This window comes from Beta vulgaris, chromosome 6 (assembly GCF_026745355.1).
Source record: "Beta vulgaris subsp. vulgaris cultivar EL10 chromosome 6, EL10.2, whole genome shotgun sequence".
NCBI classification, from domain to species: domain Eukaryota; kingdom Viridiplantae; phylum Streptophyta; class Magnoliopsida; order Caryophyllales; family Amaranthaceae; genus Beta; species Beta vulgaris.
In genome coordinates, this window is record NC_079207.1 from 1,933,054 (window position 1) to 1,952,348 (window position 19,295).

Consider the following 19,295-nt stretch of genomic DNA (forward strand, 5'->3'; position numbering starts at 1 on the left):
GCATAATTAGCCATAAGTTCACTCTTCTAAGTTCTAATTATCGATGGGTCGGTTTAATCTATTGTTGATAGTGTTAATAGGCATATGGCTAATGCGCCATTTAGCGGCTGCTCAACTTCAGCAAAATTTCTACGCCAGTACATGCCCTAACGTTGAGCGCATTGTGAAGAAGGCTGTCAAAAAGAAATTAAGTCAGACATTCATCACAATTCCAGCTACTCTACGCCTCTTCTTCCATGATTGCATGATCAATGTATGTAACTATGTATATACCATTTATATATCTCTCTCTATATATATTTTTTTTAGGTAAGATGAATGATCCTACTTAATTGACACATCGCTCAAGTTTAAGCATTTAGGTTTACAGGCCAGACTCTTTTTGGAGAAAGGAACAATGATAAAGGAAACCTCACTCCCAAAGACGCCATAGTAGGTTTGATCCCATGACATTAAAGTCATGAGGCAAAATCTTTACCATTAAACTACGCCTTGCTTAGTATATATTTATACACTTGTCCCATCTCACCACATGTTAACAAATTACAATCTGTTTAGATGGTATACGACTATACGTAGTAGACTAGAAGTAAATTGTAGGAATTATAACAAAATTACATGTAATTTCATAAATATGTTTTATGTCATTGTCCATGTTATTAATGAAAACTTCATCCCCCAAATATATATATTAAAAAGTAAAATATACGTAATTTTATGGGAAATGTGTTTAAAGGAGGTGTATATACCTAGGGGTAGTTATATCATGCTGCTGATGTAGGCTAGCTACTGTGGTCCATACAATGTAGTACTGTAGTCCTGGTTTTGTTTGTCTGTTAGCTAAATCCCAAATTGGTATGTGTCTCATTGTGAGAGGACACTAATATTAATGACCTAGGGATCCACATTGTGCCGCCTATATATAAATATACGAAATTTTATGGAGAAATGGTATTTAAGATATGGCCAATCATTATTAATAAATATTGGCTTAAAACTTTCTTTACAGTTCATGTATATCAATTCATTATCATCAAAACACTATTTATCACTACTAATCAAAAGTTGTTTAAATAGTTTAGGATTATTGTTCGGCTTGACACACCCTTCAGAGTTAAGACAAGGCTAGCTAGACCAATATATAGTCACGACTTAAAGGTCTGTTATTATGATTAGATACAAGAAGATTTATACTTCCTCCGTTTTTTTATAGATGCTACATTTCCCTTAAATGGAAATGTCATAATAGATGCTACATACCATAAATGGATTCCTTTTCACCATAAAAATCTTAAAATACTATTAAAAAGTTGGTGGTCCCCCACCTTCTCTTTTAAAATACTCATACTTTTTCCTTAACAAATGTTTTTTTATTCAAAAAGTGGTGGTCCCCTACTTTCTCTCTCTACCTTTCTTAAAACCCCCCACTTTCTCTATGTAGCAACAATAAAAACACGGAGGAAGTATATACTAAATTGTTGTTATTGTTGTGGTTATAGGGATGCGATGCTTCAGTAATGATACAATCAACGTCAAACAACAAGGCTGAGAAGGATCATTCAGACAACTTGTCATTGGCTGGAGATGGATTCGATACAGTTATCAAAGCTAAAGAGGCAGTTGATGCAATACCGGGTTGCAAGAATAAAGTTTCTTGTGCTGATATTCTTGCTATTGCCACCCGCGATGTTGTTAGAATGGTATGCATGATAAGTAGCAAAAATTATTAAAAGAGACGATCTAATTTTAATATAAAAGTAAATTTGGTAACTAAATGAATTAAATTAGTCACTGAAAGAAATTAACATAGACACTATTGGGGTTAATTTTCTTTTTAATATTGGGCTTACTATTGTCTAATTTAATTTAAAAGTAGACAGTCTCTTACAAGACAAATTCAATAAGCAGACATATATTCTATGGTCTTTATTTTGTTAATAATATAGTATATACACTAGTACGTAAATGAAACTAATCTGCTTATTAAACATGTATATGCAGGCTGGTGGTCCGTTCTATCCTATAGAATTGGGAAGAAGAGATGGACTAGTCTCAACTGCAGCAAGTGTGGAAGGGAAGTTGCCTCATCCAAACTTCAATTTGGATCAACTCACTTCTTCATTTGCTTCCCGTGGCCTTTCCCAAACACATATGATTGCTCTATCAGGTAACATAGAAGCTACATATACTATGAATTATAACTTTTATTTAATTTCCCAAACAAGTACTTACTACTTAGTATATGGCTGTAGGCTTATAATATATATCAATATTGAGATTCTACTTTAATTTGGATCGTAGGGGTTTGTGCGATCGAATCGTGATTATGGTATATCGTGAAAAACTCGTGTTAAAAATTTATAGAAATTAATAATGACTTATTTCAGTCGAATCAGAATCGTAGGATTGTAAAATCGTGTTAAGATCCTGTGAATTTTTGTGATTGGTAGGATCGAAGATCCTACAAATTAAGATCCTGTGTAGGATTGGGATTGGTGAGGCTATTACGGATCGTAGAATCTTAAAATTCGAATCGGGATTTTAACAATGCATAGTATACATGTATGTATACTTTGGACATATATTATAGAATAATGTATTTTTAGTTTGGGTGATCTGAAAATATAATCTAGTAGACTAAACTTCTCATGCAAGGATGTATACAATATTATGTTTTAGTAAAATATATTAATTATAAAACTCAGAATTGTCATTTGATTTTGGTGGAGTTTTATTTAATTATTAAAGTTTGCTTTTTCTCCTAAAATAATTGAAATAATTAAGAAGCTAAAACTCAGTAGAACCTTAAATTCGAAAATATATACTATATAAACATCACTATTGAAAGTTTTCTAACTTTGACTTTTAATAATGAAAGTGAGTAAACTTAGGAAAATTAGTGGAACAATAGATCAATTTCCGCATTTATTTTTATTTTCTCATTGCACAACTGTAACTATTAAAAATGTATTTATTAATAATTATAAATAAATAAATAAAATTGATATTTAAAATAAAATAATTATCAAAACACATGCAACTACATTTCACATGAGAATCTTTATAATAAACCTGGGTGTACCATGCTCATGGTACACCCAAGGCTATTTTCGCCAAATAACAAAATGCGCAAATGAGCAAAATGAGCAAAGGATCAAATGAGCAAATGAGTAAAATGAGCAGATGAGTAAGTATTTCTACTCATTTAAAAAAATGAGCAAACTTGGTGCAAATGAACAGTTACGAAAACGAACTAATTACAGGTGAACAAAAAAGAAAATGAAAAAAGAGATGAAATGAATAGAAAAAAGAAAAGACTAGAACAAATACATAAGAGTTGACTAAGCACCAATAATCATCCAACACAAATTGTGTAAATGAGCTCATAATCTTCAATCATTCTAAATGAGCATAGATCCTTGACTCATTTGAACATTAAAATTCAAAATTATTGCAGACTACATTTGCTCGTTCCTACAATGATAATTCAAAATCAGCACCCATAATTTTGTTCATGTCCTGATCATGTAAAACAACCAAAAACATCTGGTTTATGCAATACGAATAACTGAGGGAAAATAAACAAAAACATAATCAGAACTGGGTCGTGGGTCTTCATCATCGTCGTGGATGGGTCGTGGGTCTCTTCAGTCGCCTCATCATCATCATCTCGAGTCCGCGTCATCATCATCTCATCGTTCATCTCGCGAATTTCAGATCTGGAATTTTTTTTCCGCGAATTTCAGATCTCCATTGTTGTGTTTAGAAGGTTTGGAAGGAGGAAAGGGAGAAGAATTGAAAATCAGATTTTTCCGGCGAGAATAGATCTGAAATTTTTTTTTTCGCGAATTTCAGATCTCCATTGTTGTGTTTGGAAGGTTTGGAAGGATGAGAGAGAAGAATTGAAAATCAGATTTTTCCGGCGAGAAAGAATTGAGAGAAATGAACGAATTTCAGATCTCCATTGTTGTGTTTGAGTTGAATCCGCCATGAATGATCCGCAAGGTTGTGTTGGTTCCTCCATTTTTTTCTGTTTCTAAGCTTTGGAAGGAAGGAGAAAGAACAATTATTGTCCCGAAATTACGAGCGTGCCCCTTAACTTGCAATTGACTACGAAAATGCCCCTGGGTGTACCATGAGCATGATACACTCGGGTGTACCATGAGTGGACTCCATTTCACATAATTAGAACTAGTTTTTGGCTCGACATACATAGGAAAAATATAATAGATTAAATTCGAATAAATGAGATGAAAATATTAATGAAATTAGTTTATCAATTTAAGAAGATTATCTAAAATATCTTGTTAAAACAATCTTATTATAATATATAATATTTTATTTCCTATAATATCTTATAATTGATTTAGATGAGAAAGTTTTTGAGAGGCAGAGATGAGTCATATGTGATTTATTCTTAGTGCTCGTTTGGTATACATGAGAATTTAATTCTTGTAAGAAGTTTCATTTCCTAGGAATTTACTACCCTTATATAATTTCTAGAAAATGACCTAAATTTGTTTGGTTGACATCAAGAAATTTGCAATTCTCATGAATTCTGCTTGATTAAGGGAGGGGTGGGTAATTAAACTCCCACATTTTGTGGGAGTTTCAATTTCCTAAGGAATTCTTTTGCATCCATTTACTCAACTTCCTATCAACCAAACAACTTTCCAAATGAGAAAATCATAGGAATTTTCATCACTTATAAATTCCTGTCAACCAAACGAGCATTCAATATATTGTAATAGTCTAATAGATTAATAGATACATAACTCTAATGTATCAATACGAATATATGGTTATAATGTTTAAATAGTGAAAGTTTTCAAAAATGAAACAACTTTAAAATAAGAAACACTAAAATGCAACTAATTTTTTTTAAAATTCTGGTATAACCTTGTTTAATTCACTTATCTCTTTGAAGCAGAGGTGATAGCTGAATGTAATACTACAAAAGTTCGAATTCTCATCCCAACATTATGTTGCGGCATTCACTTGTAGTGACAATGGACCTTTCGGTTTGTTGTCTTTTAGGCTATTTAGCCTTATATCCAATCTCTAATATGGTAGCTTAATAGAAGTTGATATTCAGATCAATTATCTTTCTAATTAAAAAAAATTCACTCATCCTTTTGTTTTATTTGCATTAAATTTGACAGCTGCCCACACTCTGGGATTCTCACATTGCGACAAGTTTTCTAAGAGATTATACAACTTCTCGGCCAAAAATCCAACGGACACAAAGCTATACCCACCATATGCGGCCCAATTGAAGGCAATGTGCCCACAAAATGTGGACCCAGGGATTGTAGTGAGCATTGACCCAACTACACCCATGAGATTCGATAACATCTACTTCCGGAATCTCATCAAAAGAAAGGGAATTTTCACTTCGGACCAAATCCTCTATGAAGACCCTAGATCAAAGCCCACTGTTGTCGATTGGGCCCAAAATTCTACTCGCTTCAACGAGGCCTTTATCCAGGCTATGACTGCATTGGGCCGTGTTGGGGTTAAAACTGCTAGTAATGGCAATATACGTATTAGATGTGATGCATTCAACTAGTTGGGGCCTGGGGGTAATTCCGTAATTGTCATTTGTGACTTGCAAGTGCTGAAATTGGGATTTTTAATATAATATATATATTATTTTTTATTTATTGTATGTATAAACTAGGAAGAAAATTAGTCGATAAGTTTTGGTTGTATTAGTAAAGTTACATAATGTTAATAAAGGGTTATTTTACAGCAACTACAATGTAAAGCAACAACTTTTATAGTTTTGTTTGCCATATTAAATTTTTAAACTACAATATTTTCAAGTTACAACCTCTTGTAATGTAAAGCTATGACTAGTGCTTTTTGTAAGTCCCACAAAAAGTGAGATGAAATATTTCATGTGGGAAACAAAAAAAAAGTATAAGAAGGTTTAACAAAAAGTTAAACAAAGCAACAAGCTTTAAGGGGCTACTTGCTTTCTCCCGACTACAACATTAAGTTTTGAGAAATTACAAGCAGGTACCACTGCAGTGGCTCTTAAAATGCTTTAGGAGGCCGTCATTATTTTGTGAGGTTGAGAAAAAAAAAATATATTTTAAATCATTTTGAAGATAAAAAAACTTGTAGAAGAAACAACAAAGTTAAAGCTATGTTGCTCAGATTCGGGTACCCATGTCTGACACGGGTATGTGTCTAAGTGTCCAACTCGGCTATTTTGTGGAATTTTTTCTTTCGCCCAAAACAAAGTGTCCAAGTGTCTCATCCATGTCCGACTGTCGAGGATCCGACACGAGTACTTGAGGTGAAATGAAGAGTTCGAACAACATAGAGTTAAAGTGCATTTTGCTAATTAACAAAGTTGAGTTAACTGACTTTAGACTCTAGATGTAACCGAGAATATAATAGACAAGTTCCATAAATAGTGTACATTTTGCTAAACACGGCATCAAACGAGCTGATCTCATTTAACCAAGGATGTCTTGGCCTAGTGGTTAAGATTGAGGTGCTGCGAACGATAGGTCACAGGTTCGAATCCCCCCTCCCCTTCTTTGTACTTTGTACCGCCTTCGTGGCTCATATGGATAAAAAAAAAACGAGCTGATCTCATTCAAATTGTCAGATTCTCGAAAGAAAATTCTCAGCAAATACTCCTATCCTAGCGTACTCCATATGTTTAGATAAATAATACTCCACAACATGTAGGGCACGATGCAACAAAACCATCAACATCTTATTTGCTTGGCTATTACTTGGGTCAAAAACAATGTCACCCCAAAATACAAAAATGACCGAGCTTCATATTTCAAACGTATTTTTTAGGATATCTCACCGAAAAAATTGAATTTAGTACAAAAACTCTTAGCTAAACAATTTGCTTCTCCTGCAACACAAAATGAAAGATTTGTACAAGTGTTGGAGAATTTCTTTGTTGATTGTATTGTGGACGACATTATTGCTGGGTATTATGTTGATGCCTCACATTGCGGAATCTGCGAGATTTCCCCGACGAGTGGCTCTCATTCTTCGTTCCCAAGATTGCCCAATGAAGGTAATGTTGTACAAATATAGAAGTATGTCCTAAAATTACTTTCCTTTTCTTATCCAAAAAATAAAAAGAAATAAATTCTTTTGTCTAAGATGGTATGCGCATTCTTGACCTGATCATCAACACCTATGTTTTTAGGACTCAAAACCGCGTGTCTAATTTTTTTTCTATGTTTCTTATGAATAGAATCAAGTTGTGTGTGTTCGTATTCATGTAATATTGGATTGTGACGAATATGACATAGATAGCCATGGTGCAAATAACTATATGGGTAAACTACTAAAGTGTAGTATAGTTATTTTAACGTGTAGTATCTATTGGGTAGAGAGTTTTTCTAATCCTAAGATCCATTCACCTGTATAACTACCTCTTACCAGATATTATTTCCAGTTTCAACGCAATAATAGGAAAAAATTGAGGAATATATTGCTTGTCCTCCTAACTAATAAATTGTTTTAGTGTTTAGATGATAAATATGTTATGCTATCTGTTTTTTCTTCTTCCTGTAAACTACTCTCTTCGTCCCCCATAAAGCTTTCCCTTTGCTTTTCCAAAGTGAAACGTCACAACTCTTGTCCGTAAGTTATCACAATTTACACCATTGTGTCCAAAGATGTCTTCGCCTAGTGGTTAAGATTGAGGTGCTGTGAACGATAGGTTACAGATTCAAATCCCTCTCCCCTTCTTTGTACTGCAGTTGTGCCTCATATGGATAAAAAAACAATTAACACCATTGTATATGATAAAACATTGTTATAATGTTATGCAAGTCTAATTTTATTTTAATTCTTTTATGCAAAGCTAGAAGTAGATAACACATTGCAAAGTTAGATAGCAGAATTTTGTGTTGTCAGAAGTTTTCTTTACATATCGAGGATAATCAAAATGTTATGAAGAGGAGGGCCGGGGGGTGTAGCCGTGTAGGGGGGGTTCAGATATACGACAGTCCATGGCGATCTAATCTGCTGCTTTGTTGGTCTCTCTCCCTGCGTAATCAATCTTCAAACTATATGGGTATGTTCTGTGAGTTTTGTCAAGCTTCGCATATGTATGCCTTGGATTGCTGCTTGACAGTCAGTGTTGATGATAATGCTTCTCCATCCTATTTCCATGATAACTTGAATAGCTTCTCTGGTTCCTATCTGTTCACTCATTCGCGAGGGTGGGAACTGGGAATTTAGCATGTTTAGGGACATGGATGCCCAACTTCCAGTATCCCTACTCAAACCCTTTGCATCTGGTGGAGACAATGTTTAACCTTGTTTTGAGTTTATGACTTGTAAAATGTATGAGCTCTATGATACTTTGAAAAAAACATCTCTTCCAAATATTTCTGTATATTCAGTATTAACAGTATCTTCTTCTTACTCATATATGTCTCTCTGGAAACATTGAGCAGGGCTGCAATTTAGTTGGAGTTGGCCCCAGTGAACCATGATCATAAGCAGATTTGAGAAGCATGCATTGCATCAGAAAGCAGTGGAGCAAAATTTTATCTCCATTGAAAGCGAAACCCATTTGTGTTCACCAATGTTATTTACATGTCGTCGCTTGCTTGTAAATCAATGAATTTCTTCAGGATAATTTACTTTTACAACAAAAAATGCTGCATAACATTTTCATTTCAGGGTTACGTATGGTTTCTGATAGTAATCATATATGAACAATGATTTCTGAGAACCAAATATACTTGCAATTACCGAACTTGAAAGAAAATGGTATTGGTACCCAGTAAGTATTGAACAAATGAGATGAAGTAATGAACCAAACACTTGTATTATTCAGGAAGTTTCTAAGTAGTAATATTTGTAACAAAAATCTTACAATGATCTTTCTATCATATCTCATCACTCCCACCAATACTTCTGCTAGATACTAATATAAAGATATATGTACAATGGAATCAACTTAACCCAAAATTCCCGGCAATTTTACACTGGTTTTTACTGTTGAATCTACGGAGGTTTTAAATCAATGTTAGAGGTTATTTTATCAACAATGCACCACCTCATTTCTATCAAAACATAATTTACGATAGACCCCACCATTTCTTCTCTTCTGCAAACTAATCATGAAACCCGCTTTCAAACTCTCGAAGGCAAACCTTCTCAAGCTGTGTAGGCCAATCTTCTCCAAGTACTCGTGGATTAAGCTCCATTGCAGTCCGAAAGTCTAAGATGGATACTGAAGGAGGAGAAATGGGTTCCCTTAAGTGTCTTTCGGGCCAAACTCCATTTAGACCATTAACACTCTCACTACCTCTTTTCAGTCGATCGTTTCCAAACCTCGAATTTGCTAATTCTAGGGAGGGCTTTATCAACCTCTTGAGAAAAGTATCCAACCCATTATTCAACAAATTAACACAATCTAGGGAAATTCCCATCCCTTCCTTTTCCAATTTCTGCTCCAATAGCTTCCTTAGAGAGCTTGTGTTGGGTAGATCACCATTTTTCTGACAGCTTTCAACATGCACAGCAGAAGATGTTAAACTACTGAGCACTTTCCTGTTTCCTTTTCCGTTCCATGGAATTCCCAGAGGTGGAGTGACAGGACTCCTGCTATGAATTCCCGGGCTTATAGCAGCCTGATCAACCTCTTCCCCATCTTCCACAGAGTTGACTTCAATAGGCCTGCTACCTAAAGACAGCAACTCTGTAGCACTTTGCTGCTCCAGAGCCTTTTGAGCCAAATCCTTACACGATGCAACAGGATTAGGCTTCCCATGTGGACCAAGTGGACTTGGACGGTCCTTGCTTCTACGATCACGAAAACCAGGTGTCCTACCTCTCCGTGGAGACAATGGCAAAACATCTCTGCAAAGAGATTGAAGGCAACTTCTTTGGTACCCATTAGCAACCTTATCAACAACAGGTTCCTCCAATTTCCTTCCTTTCGGAGGAGGCGTCTTGGAGAAGCAAGCATTCTTAAGAATGGATCTAAGCAGGCGATTGTGTAAGCAAACGTTCTCCCGCCCAATAGCCGCAATGCAGAGCTTATCAAACTCCGATTTAGCAAGTTTGAACCCGAAAAAGCTATCTAACAGACCAAAGTACTTCCCTGCTCTTTCACTTCCTAACTTCTTCCCAATCTGAATTTTGATCTCTAGGATGTCAATTCTGTTAAAATGCTGATCACCCAGCATTTTTATTTCCTTATTCATTACAACCATCGGACGCCAAAACCTAAATCCACAGAGATCTTGTATTGCACTTCATATAACAGCAGCATCTAGAATTTGAAACAAAAAAAACCCTAATTTTCCAATTGGATCAACCATCGAGCAAGGAAAGCTTATGTCGTCAATTAAACCCAGAATACTGAAACCACAAACAACAATGAAAAAAACCCATATCAGAATTAAACTCAAATTTTAACTTTTCTCAATCATCTAACTCAAAATCAACATTAAAATCCTCTAATTACCGTAAAAATTCAAGCAGAGTAACGAGTCGAAAGCAAAAAATAGAAAGTTCATCACCAAAATCAACTTCACTCACATAATTTAAGCTCCAAATAATAAAAAAACGAAGCAATTAAAGAAGCAAATCGAAATTCACAACTCAAATGAAGCTAATTTAGAGTTCGATCAAAAATTCAAATTCAAAAACCCTAGAAACAAAAAAAGTTACCAAATTGGGATCGAAAAACTCAAATTCATCAAAAAAAAATTAAGGAGAAATTTCAAATCAACAAACCTGATTAAAGTGTAACTCAAATGTAGAATCGATGAATTGATAAGATTTAAGATCAGCTGCTAAATTAGACTTTTCGCGATTGCGGGAAGAGAGAGAAAGAAAAGGGGGGAAATTTTTTTAGGGTAATTTTTCGGGCGCAAAGAGAAAGAGTCTAAGAAGGTTCTGAAAGTCATACGTGGGTCAAAACGCACGTGGGTACTTTGTTAAGGCTTAGGCTTACTATGTTTGTTTACGTTGTTGATGTGTTGTGGGCTGTTACCTTTGATTAGAAGACAGCCCAATCATATGTTGTCATTTATATTTTTTTTAAAAAGTTTGAAAGTCAGGTGATTATGTTAGAAGTCAAAAGTGGAAGAATGGTCTAAGCTTGGAGTTGGACAGTGGACTTGTGTTGTTACTATTACGCCATTAAAGGATAAGGTCTACTATGTCTATTATAGAAATATAATGAGATGCATGGGTTAGGGTTACTCTATTTGACAAGACACCCACATATTACATGAACTATATTGTATTTATGGGTTATAGTGCTATACTATTCACTATTATTGAGTTTTAGGTCTTATTTGGTAAATAGCTTTTTCATTAGTTTTTGACTTTTGACTTTTTAATTTAGTTAAATAGTAAAAAAAAAAAAAAAAAAAGGTTTGATTGTTTGCTTTTTGATTGGTTAAAAAACTGGCTTTTTAGCCCAAAATGATAAAGTTGTTTGGAGTAGCTTTTGGCTTGTTGGCTCACAAACTCTCTAATAAACAGCCAATAACCGCAACTTATTTTACCAAACACTTTTGCAAACAGATGACTTGAACAGCCAATTCAAAAAGTCAATACATACAACCAATGCTTTCAGCCAGTCAAACAAGTCAACTAAATATCCAACAACCAACAATCAATTGCCAAACAACCCCTTAATGAATATTGTATTCTTATTACCCGGAAAAGAAAATTGAATATATAGGTATCTTATTCTTTATTGTAAGAATACTAAGTGAAGCATCTCACATATCTTACAAAAGAGAATTTCTTACAACTGTTGCTAATCTAGTGAAGTACAGTTGATCTTTTTCTTTTTTCAAATTTACAAAATTCAATGACTAAATGTCAAAAAAAAAAATGTGGTTATTTAAAGGCACAATCATACATGTCATAAACCAAAGTACGTTACTTTATAATATATTCACAAAGATACTAGCTAGTTCAGATAGAAAATCTCATAGAGGTTGTCTTTGAAACTTGTTAGTTGGTACCATATCTTGATTGTATTATGCGGTAACTATACAACCATACCTAGTCGTCAAACTAAGTGCTAGCCGCTCCGATGAGTAGGAGGGTGCAACAATTGCGACATAACATGTGATGTGGTTAGGGTTGAGCGATCCTAGATTCAAATTTGGATGGTAGTAGCAGTCTAATAGTTTGTATAAGGCACCATTTATTGAATCGATATGTTTTCTTGTCAAGCATTAATCAAACACTTATAAAGTTTAAAAAAAATGAATCCAAGATTAAGATATACCTACTAAAATACTAGTCAATACTTTTCTAGCTAACAAGAGATTCATTTCCCACCCCATATTTAAAAACTATACCAGTAAGGTTCCTCTTATAGGCTCTCACTCTCAAATTTCTCAGCCAAATATGGACAAACTTATGAACGAGCTAGGGATCTCATCTAGTAATCAAATTCCATCGACTAACCACACCTAAATTGTAATTATCTCAATTACTAATCTCAAACTACACATGTGCATCAAATATATTCAACGGTGTTCCACATACCACATATACAATTTAAGGTGCATTATCTTCACGTAAATTCAACTTTTCTGAATTTATTAATTTTAAATTTAAATTATCTCAATTAAACTTACATTATCCAGACTCATTTGTCGCTAACCTAACTTGTTTTAATTTAAAATCTCTAAGCTAAACTTAAGTGAACTTATTAACTCTGAAATTGCATCATTGTTATGTATTTTTCTCCGTAATAAGTGATTCTGAAAATAAAGAAGAGAAACAATTTTTTTTAAGATAGAGAAAAACATAGCTTTAGAAACAGATGCTAAAGTTTTTTTTTTTTCTATGGGTTTGTGAGGATAAACTTGTTTGCCTTGTCATTGGCCCGGACATATACACCATATCTTGAAATTGCAAACAAAGACAATGATATATCCTTCTATATGTATAGTGAAGCCAAAGAACTCCAACGTTTTCCCTCAGATTGTCACACTCACGTTTAGCGTGAGCAAGGCCACATTCACATGATGTAATCTAGTAGTAGCATATCATTGTTACAAACTCTAGCATCATTGTGCATACCTTTTTTAATTGGGGGTATGATCAATTAATCTTGCGGTTGCCAACACTTGCAGCTAACTTTATCCCCCACATTCCCCTTGTCTACACTATATTTGTCCACTTGATTAATGGTCCAAAATCCAGCAAATATGACCAAAAAAATACTATACTAAAAGCTTAGGGGGAATGGATTTTCCAAACTAGTATTTTCTAATTTGATGCATTGTTTTTTTTTTTTTGGTTAGATTTGGTTTCTATTTGTAAGACTCTTTTATTAATTTACTTTAGAAAAAAATTAAAATGTATTATTCAGCTTATTTTAATTTATTAAACTTACTAAATCTTAAAAACTTGTTGAAACTCGACCAAATTCATCTAAACTTATTCCTAGATTAAGTCAAAATTGGAATTATAATATTAGCCCCCTTTCTTTGTTCAATCAATAGATAGCAATAATCTAATCAATTGGTTGTTGGTAAGTGGTATGAGATGAGGTAATGTAATCATTGTATTAGTAAGGATAATTTATTTTTCTTTCTTTGATATAATGTAAGCATTCTTTATTTCGTCTTTGCACTCTAGCCACTGGAACGTGGCTCGCAAGTGTTAATTCACAAGGAACTACAAGAGGGGGTGAATTGTAGTGTGGAACTTATTGTTCTAATAATGCGGAATTTAAAACATAAGCAATAAGGAACTCAAAGTGCACGAGAGATTTTTACGCGGATACTTCTTGTCTCAATACAAGAAGAAAAACCACGACCTCCTTAGGATTTAAATTCTTCACTACAATACGGAACCTCCTCTGTTACAACCTATTACATGCGCAGGTTCCACTCGGAACTCCAACTGTCTCACAAGTTCCACTCGGAACTTTGACTCTCTAGACTGAACTCTAAGTCTCTCAAGAGTTCCGACAACTCTTTATAACAGGTTTACTCAAATCCTTCACCCTTGGATAGACTTCACCCCAAGTCTACGCATAAACAACAAGAACTTACTCAAGTTCCTAACTCGAACTTGATACAAGAATTCATTCAAACCCTTTACCAAGTTCCTATTACAAGAGTTCACTCAATTCCTTTAACCCCGAACTCAAATACAGACGCTTGATAATTTGGTGTAACTCTAGCATATAAAAACTGAATAACTGTAAAGGAACATGACACTTGTAGGAGCTTGGAACTCACAGGAACTGACTCAAACAAGGAATAAAAAATATAATTCTTTTGTAACGTTGTTCCTTAAGTCAAACCTTATGGAATGACATAAGTCAGACACTATGGAAAGACACTAGTCAGGCACTATGGAGAGACACCAGTCATATACAATTTGAAACTTAATTGAACTTGTATATTTATAGCAGTCATTTAGAATAAACATGGGATTAATCATGTGTTAGTGGTGATCCCATGATGTTCCTCAAGTAGAGTAACAAGTTTCTTTTGTTACCCATGATCTCAGTTGAACGTGGAAGATGGAAATGTTACCGCTTCCAAAAATCTAACATTTACTTATGCAATAGTATTTTTAATTTGGTTTGTAATTAAAAACTATTTTAAAAAATAACACCAAAATTAAATCTTTTTATCAAATAATATCTTTAAAGAATTTTCTTTTAAATCCGAAAATTATTTTATTTTGGAATAAAGATAAAATCTTTTCCATAAAAGATCTTTCCTTTAATATCATATTGAACCACGTAAAATTATTTTTCTAAAATATAGCCTTTAAAAACTCAACAAATTCCTTTTAAGCGCTGCACAATATTTTACACGCCTAGTTTCTTTAATTGCTACTTTGTTCCTTTAACTTAGATTAATAGACCTGCACATCGCTTCCTTATAAGAAGAACAAATAGACAATTTCTTTAACAATCCTCATTATATTTGCCGCTGATCTAGGTGCTACTTTGAATATAAATATTGCCACTACTTCTGACTGATAGGATTTGCAAGGGAAGTGACTTGGGCTAACTAATTTTGGACTTGCCTTATTAGTAAACACAACTACTACTAGTACTAATTAATAAACTCTTAACTGCTTCTGTTTGTCATATGGGCATAGTACTATATGCCACTAGCTAGCTACTTTCCTCTTTAAATTATATTTTTGTTTTGATTTGGCAACATTATTATGTTATTAATTAACTTTATTTTCTTCTGTTCATGCGGAAGTGCAAAGCTCTAATTTTAAACCTATAATGCTCTTGTCAAGAGTCAAGACTCATGAGGACAAAAAGAATTTGGGACATATGGTGAAAATCACAGCTTCATTGACACATTCTAAATAAGTATATCAAATCAAATGGAAAATGTTACACTTTCTTACCCTTTTTGGACTTGGTGATTTAATCAAGTAGCTTTTAATTTAGAGTACTATTAGATGTCAAATTTATCGGTAAATACAAAAAATTTGTAAAAAAAAGCATGTAACCTTATCATTCATGATATTTTGAGAGCCTTAATTATCAAACGAATTCGTAATTTGTATTTTTCGTAAGAGAATTTTAACATTTGTAAATATGATGATGATGACGAAGAGGTAATAATGAAATAATTTCTAAGAACTAGAAACGTTTTGTATTCACTCTAGTAGGAAGTATGCTTATTACTAGAAGATTAAACCCCAAATGTTGAAACAAAAGAACAACCAAGCTAGGTTAATAAAATAAGTGAACAACGGTGGAAGAGTTAGTCGTCAATTAGTAGCAAAACAAAGATTAAGCTAGTTAAACACAAGATCATGCATTGCATTAGCATACACTACAACTATTGCTCTATTAGGGTGGGAACAAGTGTAAGCACTAATTATTCAAGTAAATTAAGTAGGTACTAAAGCAGTAGCAAAAACAACATTATGACCTTTCCAAGTAAGCACAAGATCTTCCTCTTCCTTCTTAGACCCCCACCCCGTCGCATGCTCCTCTAGCATCGTCTTCACCTCCGCCATCGCCTCCGCCACGAACCCGACAGGCCGAAACTCGGCTTCCATCATCCGTTGAGTCCACCTAGCCCTCGGCTCTTGCCTCTCCACCCTTTGCTCCCCTTCATGAGACATAACATTTTCAATCTTCCAACAAATCTCGGCCTCATACCACTCTCTCTGCTTACTTCCTCTAGGAAGAAAAGTGTCCACCGTATCAAACGGTATCCAAAAATAATTGAATGCAGATCTTAACCGTTCAACTAAATGACTTGACGTAAAATCAACATCTTCCTCCACAACAACCACCATAATGGGGTCTAAACTCCGTACTGCCTTAAAAAACATTGTCCTAGTTGACACCACAATGCCTGAACTCGGCTCATCATTCGCCTCCTCGTGGTTTAAATAATGCGCCATCATTTGGCAATTTATAACTAAAGCTTCTTCTTCTGCTTCTTCTTCTCCTTCTTGATTGGCGTAGAGAAATCTCATTTGTTGTTGCCTCGTCCTCACCTCGTTGAGGACGGAGGCAAACCCGTCCAAAGGGGTGGTTGGGATAGCCTTAAACTCGAGCACCACCCCCTTAGAGTGGGCAAAATTGATGAGCTTATTGCCGAGTTCGTCATAGGAAACATAATCAAACATAGGAGGAACAACTTGTTGGGTAAATGCCCCCACGGTTAGTCTAACCGTGGGGGGTTGCCTACCCTGATACCGGGTAGCAATAGAATCTATTAGAGTTGGGATTTGCATGCAACGCGTCACACTGAGGTCCACAATGTGGACCCCAGTGCGACCTTCGATTGCTTCAAGGATAACTGAGTTAGCCGCCGTGAAACCAAATCGGTGCCACGGCGTTAGATGGACAAAGTTAGCTAAGTCAAGAAGAGAAAATTTGTGGATAATGTGGTTTAAACCACAAGCTACTATATTAGTATTAGTAATAGCGGTAGCAGTAGCAGTAGTAGCGGTAGCAGTAGCAGTAGCAGTAACAGTATTAGTAGCGGAGTTGAGGATAAACTTGCAGGCGGGGGTTCGGGCGGCACGGAGGATGAGGGCGCGGAGGAAGGCGCAGGTGAGCCTTTGATTGGTGTCGCCGTCGGGCGGGGCAATGTTGTTGAGTACCCAAAGGATTTGTTGAGCGGGAGTTGCGTCGTTGTTTTCAATAGCTTGAGCACAATGTACTAACAATTGTTCCATGCAATTTGCATCACCTAAATGGTTATTTGATGAAGATAAGGTGGTGGGTTTTGAGGTTGGAAAACCAGGCCAAGGTCTAATTCTATTCATCATGTTGGTTGATTTTTGGAGAGAAATTGGGTTTAGTGGTGAAAATTTTGGGATTTCTGTGAATTGCATCATTTTTAGCAGAAAAAATCTACTTTTTTTACACTCAATAAAAATGAAAAGATGATCAGAGACTGAGAGAGAAAGGGACGAGACTAAGAGAGGCTAGTACTAGTAGTGGGTGCCTTAACATAGGGAGACGATCCAATGGAAATATTTTTGGGGCAAAACGAATCGAAGAAATTGACAGGTCAACTTTTTTTTTTTTTTTACGGACAAAAATATTATGTAAGAAAAAAACAACAAAAAGTTCTGATCTTTGAAAGTAATTTATCTATGGAACTTATGAAAAGAAAGAAAAGGATGTTTGGTAGGAGTACGTATATCGGTTGAACTTTTCTAAGTTTTTTTGAGGTAGAAAAAGAGGGAAGTGATCTTTCTTTTTTCAACCAAACACATAAGAATAAGGAAAGAATTAACTTTATGATTAAGATCAGGTCATGTTTTTGCAGTCATGCATGTCAAAAATAGTTGGTAGGTAGGATATAAAAGAGCTAGAGTAAGCGAGGATAGAGGAAATCTGGCTTATGCGGGTATAAACTTGAAGGGATTTTTTTTTTTTGGTGAGATCCTTGATTCTCTCTTGCTGTATGATCACCCTGTTTTTGGTTGTTCTTTGACTTATTTATAAGAAGGAACTTGGGAAGAGAAAGGACTATACTTTAATTAGTAAGTTTGGGATTATGCTGTTTCAAGTAGGCATGTGAATTTAGGGATTATATTAAGGCCTGCTTACTGATTAGGCAGAAATTATGTAATTCTCTGTTTTTATATACATGTTATATTTGTATAGTAGTAACTACTATGCATATACCAACTTTATCTCATATTCTCTCACAAATATATAAGGAAAAAGATACTCCCTCCGTTCCATAATATAAGTCCTGATTCTGTTTTTATACGGGAATTAAGGTAAATTAGAATCTTGTTTTACTTAAATAAAAAGATTCATTCATTTTTATTGGGAAACACTTACATTGTTTTTTTTCTTTTTAACAAAAAAAATAAAAACTTAACATTAATATTGCATAGTTTAATGTGTAGATGAGTTTAATGGGTTATGAGATTCTATTTTCTCATTAATAATGGTGCATTGGAAGCTGAAATTATGAGGACTTTTTGGGAGTTAAATTATTTTCATGAGGGTATTTTGGGTATAATTATTGATTGAAAATAGAAACAAGACTTATATTTTGGGACACTTTAAAAGAAAAGGAGACTTATATTATGGGACGGAGGGAGTAGTTAAGTATGGTCTTATTTTATTCGTCTTAATACATATTTACTTTTATAATTTCTACGTATACATATAATTAAAGATATCAAAGAAAAAAGTTATGTCCCCTAAAAAAAAGTAGTATATTGGATAGTCCGTAGACAGATTATATTGCATGTATTAAGAAATGGATGAAATATATAGTGACTTGTAGATCGACATCTTTTTTAGACAAGATAATCTAATGGGCTTAAGAGTTGAATCAAGTTAATATATTTCTATCGGACAAGAGCTTGAAAGAATAAGACTGATACATAGTCAAGATTATTGGGCAGTAATTTTGTAAAGAAACGATGTGGTGATTAAAAGTTTTAACTTTTTTTAATGAGGTAAAAAAAAATTTAGCTAGGAGACCATGCGCTAGATGGGACTCCTAATGCATCATTTACAATAATAGAGGAAAGTGAAGAGTTGGTATAAGGTGTAACAACAAAGGAAGAGTCAAATGACCAACATTAGCTATTGAATCGGCGGCTAGGTTTGCTTCATTGAAGATGTGTATGAGCTGCCAATTGTCGAACTTGTTTAGCAGAATCTTGATATCCTTCTTTATATTAGCTATATGCCATGGAAAATCCAAATATTATTGAGTGCATTGATGACCAGAAGGTTATCTTCTTGAATGACAATATTTTTAGTTTTATGTTGAGCAAGGAGTGACCCTTGATATAGAGAAGAAGCTTCAGTGATAAATGTTGAAGTA

General features: G+C 34.4%; 3 protein-coding genes and 1 long non-coding RNA gene across 4 annotated transcripts; 2 read left to right on the plus strand and 2 right to left on the minus strand.

The window, feature by feature from the left end:
- The first annotated feature begins 8 nt into the window (after positions 1–8).
- Positions 9–5,736, plus strand: LOC104894932 (peroxidase 51). The gene is made up of 4 exons (XM_010681308.2): positions 9–253; positions 1,500–1,700; positions 2,002–2,167; positions 5,163–5,736. The coding sequence occupies exons 1-4, from the start codon at positions 44–46 to the stop codon at positions 5,567–5,569; spliced, it is 984 nt and encodes a 327-aa protein (XP_010679610.1). The 5' UTR covers positions 9–43; the 3' UTR covers positions 5,570–5,736.
- Positions 5,737–6,700: 964 nt separating this feature from the next.
- Positions 6,701–8,733, plus strand: LOC125498276 (uncharacterized). The gene is made up of 2 exons (XR_007275150.1): positions 6,701–7,051; positions 8,448–8,733. It is a non-coding gene; the product is annotated as an uncharacterized LOC125498276 (long non-coding RNA).
- Positions 8,734–8,800: 67 nt separating this feature from the next.
- LOC104894933 (hypothetical protein) lies at positions 8,801–10,966 on the minus strand. Its single transcript, XM_010681309.4, has 2 exons — positions 10,744–10,966; positions 8,801–10,365 (listed from the first exon to the last, which is right to left on the minus strand). The coding sequence occupies exon 2, from the start codon at positions 10,215–10,217 to the stop codon at positions 9,114–9,116; it is 1,104 nt and encodes a 367-aa protein (XP_010679611.1). The 5' UTR covers positions 10,218–10,365; positions 10,744–10,966; the 3' UTR covers positions 8,801–9,113.
- A 4,710-nt stretch (positions 10,967–15,676) lies between these two features.
- LOC104894934 (scarecrow-like protein 32) lies at positions 15,677–18,040 on the minus strand. The gene has a single exon (XM_010681310.3). It carries the CDS (start codon positions 17,329–17,331, stop codon positions 15,865–15,867), a length of 1,467 nt encoding a protein of 488 aa, XP_010679612.1. The 5' UTR covers positions 17,332–18,040; the 3' UTR covers positions 15,677–15,864.
- Between the last annotated feature and the right edge of the window lie 1,255 nt (positions 18,041–19,295).

What these genes read in the sequence shown, in the direction of transcription:
- LOC104894932 (XM_010681308.2), top strand. Translation starts at nt 44, where the DNA reads ATGGGTCGGTTTAATCTATTGTTGATAGTGTTAATAGGCATATGGCTA. An exon ending in CCCGCGATGTTGTTAGAATG is followed by an intron (nt 1,701 to 2,001) that starts GTATGCATGATA and finishes ATGTATATGCAG; the next exon opens with GCTGGTGGTCCGTTCTATCC. An exon ending in ACATATGATTGCTCTATCAG is followed by an intron (nt 2,168 to 5,162) that starts GTAACATAGAAG and finishes TAAATTTGACAG; the next exon opens with CTGCCCACACTCTGGGATTC.
- LOC104894933 (XM_010681309.4), bottom strand. Translation starts at nt 10,217, where the DNA reads ATGGTTGTAATGAATAAGGAAATAAAAATGCTGGGTGATCAGCATTTT.
- LOC104894934 (XM_010681310.3), bottom strand. Translation starts at nt 17,331, where the DNA reads ATGATGCAATTCACAGAAATCCCAAAATTTTCACCACTAAACCCAATT.